At 30.6% G+C, this 4,038-nt stretch overlaps 1 protein-coding gene across 1 annotated transcript in view; it reads left to right on the plus strand.

Annotated features, from left to right (window-relative positions):
* Positions 1 to 2,079, plus strand: part of LOC21403634 (codeine O-demethylase) — a 10,632-nt gene extending 8,553 nt beyond the window's left edge. Inside the window, exon 3 of the mRNA XM_024172482.1 lies at positions 1,822 to 2,079. Coding sequence (XP_024028250.1) covers positions 1,822 to 2,079 — 258 coding nt within the window. The remainder of the gene's footprint in view (positions 1 to 1,821) is intronic.
* The last annotated feature ends 1,959 nt before the right edge of the window (positions 2,080 to 4,038 follow it).

The raw sequence follows: 4,038 nt of genomic DNA on the forward strand, positions 1-4,038 counted from the left end.
CATTGGGGACATCGTGGAGGTAATTAATTATCATCTTTTTTTTTTTTTTTTTTTTTGGGAACTCAAAGTAGGCACACCTTCTTATTTTTAGAATATAAATTTCATTAAAGTATTTTAAACATGTTAACAATTTTTTTTTAAGAATGAAAAACCAGTTATCATTAAACTAATGTTGCGTTTAATTCAAGGATTCGTGTCATGATTCGTGGTTCGCTACAGTATTTTTTCTCACAAAATATACATGTAAATTAAAAATAATTCTGAATCCATCAATCAAATCTAGCGTAAATTATCTTGTTACTCTTGTACAACTACACACTCAATAGGTAGAAGAGATTCCTTTAAGCAATTGAGCTCATTCCCTTAAAATAATAATAATAATAGCCTAATCTATCCATTAGCTGCCTATAGATAAGACAACAAACTTAACAAATCAGACACGTGATTAATCGAAAGTAGTGGTGAATTTATTTCAGTGTGGGTATAGGATAAAATCACAATTCGAAGTGAAATAATAGTGCAATAAATGTTGGATTTCTTGTAATACTTTTTTTTCCCACTCTCACCTTTTAATTTTTCGTTTTTTATTTTTTTATATCCTTTTTCTCCTCTAACTAGTTAAGGCTATAAAATTATCAATTGTTAGGCTTTAGACTGGCAAGATTTTTAGGGATTTATGAAGGATTGATTTTTGTTTGGGTTTCCAAACTTTAAACAACATAGTATTATTAAAACTTTTATCCCACACGGGAGTTTCTCTCTCTATCTTTCTCTCTTATTAAAACTTTTATCCCACACGAGAGTCTCTCTCTCTCTCTCTCTCTCTCTACCATCAACACAAGAACCCATATCACAATTTTGCGAGGCAACATGTTTAGGGGACTCTCTCTCTACCATCAACACTAGAACCCATGTCACAGATTTGCGAGACATCTCTCTCTCTCTCTCTCTCTCTACCATCAACAGTAGAACCCATGTCACAGATCTGCGAGACAACATGTTTAGCGGAGAGAGAAAGGAAAGCGGGTGTTCTAGGCGACTAAGGCAAGTAGACCAGATGCCAGCGGACAAAATGCAGCGTTTTTTTTTCTGTTTTTTTCAAAACAAGGGGGAGGGAAAATCCTAATTTAACAAAGCATATCAAGAATAAATCAATTTAATTAATAACAAAATATTAAATGAGGTCAAAAGGAAAGTCAAATTCTTAAAATAATCAGAAAAAATATTCTTATATTACTATGAAAAACATACCATACATGAAACATGCTCAAAATAAACTATAACGGCAAATGTGGTATAATATATTCCTTATTAAGCGCAAGTGGATATTTCTGTAGTATTGTATAACAGTAGATATTTTTAGATGGATGCTCTTCATAGTAGGCGTTTTATATAATTACTTTGTTATCAGTTCGATTCTACTTACTAGTATACTTTATTTCTTATTAACCAAATGACACATTTTATAACATGAGCTAAGTACGTTTTTTAAAAAATAAATAAATAGTAGAATTGATACCTCTTAAGAAAATTCAACCTTAAAAATGTAATTTAGCTTAGACTCATACTAATTAGCGTTTCGTAATAGGTATATATATATATATATATATTCCTAAAAAAGGTATATATATATAAACACACACAAATATATATGTACTAATGTTTTTATACACACATATATACACACATATATGGACGAGCTACAATGCCTCGAATCCCAGTTTTTACCTCTTTTATCAGTTTGGAGATAAAATTTACCAGATCATGTAATAAAAAAAATACAGTTTATATCTATTACTAAGTATATATTTCATATTGCAGATTGTAACCAATGGCATATATCGTAGCATTGAGCATCGAGCAACTGTAGACACAGAAAAAGAAAGACTCTCCATTGCTACGTTCTACAATCCAAATGTAGATGCTCAAATTGGTCCGGTGAACAGCTTGATCACAGAGGAAACTCCGGCATTGTACAGAACGTTGGAATGTCAAGAATATTTTAAGGGTTTATTTGGACGTAAACTTGATGGAAAAGCTTATATTGATGCCATGAAACTAGATTCTGCTGAGCATTAGATTGCTTTGCTTTAAGAGAACATTACTTGTTGCCCTTAGTACATCACATGTAAGTGAATAACGGTTCGCTGGTTTCTGGAGATGTTGTGTTGGTGATTATCAATAAATAGTTTGATGTGTAAATGGGTACTGAATTGCAATTACTTCTCTTTATTTTTTTATTATATAATTTATGCCCTGCATTTTAAGGTTATTTTTTATTACATATTTATGCCCAGCTAAACCCTAAACACTCTTAAAGAAAATAAGAATGAGAATGAGGGAAAAAAAAAAAAGGAAACTAAAAATTGAACAACGTGAAGGGTATTTAGATTTTTTTTCTATAGTCAAAATAAACCTTTAACTGATATATATATATATATATATATGTGTGTGTGTGTGTGTGTGTGTGTGTGAATTCAATAAGAATTTGAAATGTAAAGATAAATATTTAATGCAGTCAAATACAAGGTGAGATTTTTTTTTTAAAAAAAGAAAATTATAAGGTAATATTTTTTTTAAGAGAAGAGTACACAGTTTGTCATGATTTTATAGACGCTTATTATTTAAGCCCCTCTAAATAATTAAATGCCATTCTAGTCTTTGTTTCTCCGTATTAATTGAATGACAATTGTTTTTTTCTTTTAATGGAATGGTATAAATAAAATATTTTTCACCGCTTTAAATGGTATTTTTAATTTTTTTTCTTTTTTTAATTTGAGTATAATTTTTCTTTTTAAAAAAATCCTTTTTTTTAATGATGCCACGACTTACTTTTGCGTTTGAGAAAATTACTTAACTTGCTTTAGAAATGCATAAATCTAAATTTTTACCTTTTACTCTTGAATAATATCATTTTGACAGATATAATATTTAATTAAAAAATATTAATTAATAATAAAAAATAAAAATCAAGACCCGTATTTGTCTCATTTTGTTTTTTAGTTTCCTTAAAAGGCCAGCCCAAGTATAGATGATTTAAACCATCTTAATTAATTATTTCTCGCTATCAACCGGTTTAATAACCTTACAAGAGATGTAAATTGTTATTTAATGAAAAAATAAAATAAAATAAACATCCCTGATTTCATGTAAGCGTCACTATAACAACTTCGAAGGACAATAAAAACGAAGGTTTGAAAATACCAAAACATAACAAGAAGATTGCTCAAAAGGGCACTATAGTGGTGGAACTTTGGGCCAGCGGGCCCGCTACCCGAATTTTTTGGGCTCGGCGGGCAGGTCCATTTGCCAGGCCAACCAAAGTGAAAATTCAGGCTCGGGCTCAAGCAGCCCGAATTTGGGCACCTCACCAGAGCCCACCGCCGTGTAGGCACCGTCAACCGCCGTCCGCCGGAGTGTTTTTTAAATTTTTCCGCCCAAGCCCGATTTGCCCGAATGCCCAACCCGCCAGACTGCCTGAAAATTGTTAGAAATAGTATCCTGGAAGCATAAGATGTAATAGGATATTTGTTATTTAATTAATAAAAGAGTTTATTTATCATTTTATGTGCATATATATTTATGAATATTTTATTAATATTAAATGAAAATTCTGTGATTATTTATGTAACCTTAAACATAGTATATAAGTGTTATATACAAGAGGATAGTGTTTAAGGATAACAATCAAAAACATTGTTCATAATGAATTTAATTAAAGTTCAGAATCTTTAATTAAAACATTATTAATACATGTCATTCCCATTTAGAATGGAATGGTGCTATCCGCACTGTTAATATGGTGAGATATTGAATGAGTGTATTTCGCATAATGAGATTGTGTGGAACAAGGACACAGACACAATATGAATTTCTAATAATTTCCGTTATAGCATAGAAATTCTAATTGAGTCTACCGATTGTCATATATAGAATGATCTTAATCATGAGTTCTTAACAAACTCCTATTTATGGATTTATGTCTTTTGATTTACTCGGTACGGATTCTGAGACCCTGAATCATATTCCTTGTATTTT

Source organism: Morus notabilis, unplaced genomic scaffold (genome assembly GCF_000414095.1).
Source record: "Morus notabilis unplaced genomic scaffold, ASM41409v2 Scaffold271, whole genome shotgun sequence".
Classification (NCBI taxonomy): Eukaryota; Viridiplantae; Streptophyta; class Magnoliopsida; order Rosales; family Moraceae; genus Morus; species Morus notabilis.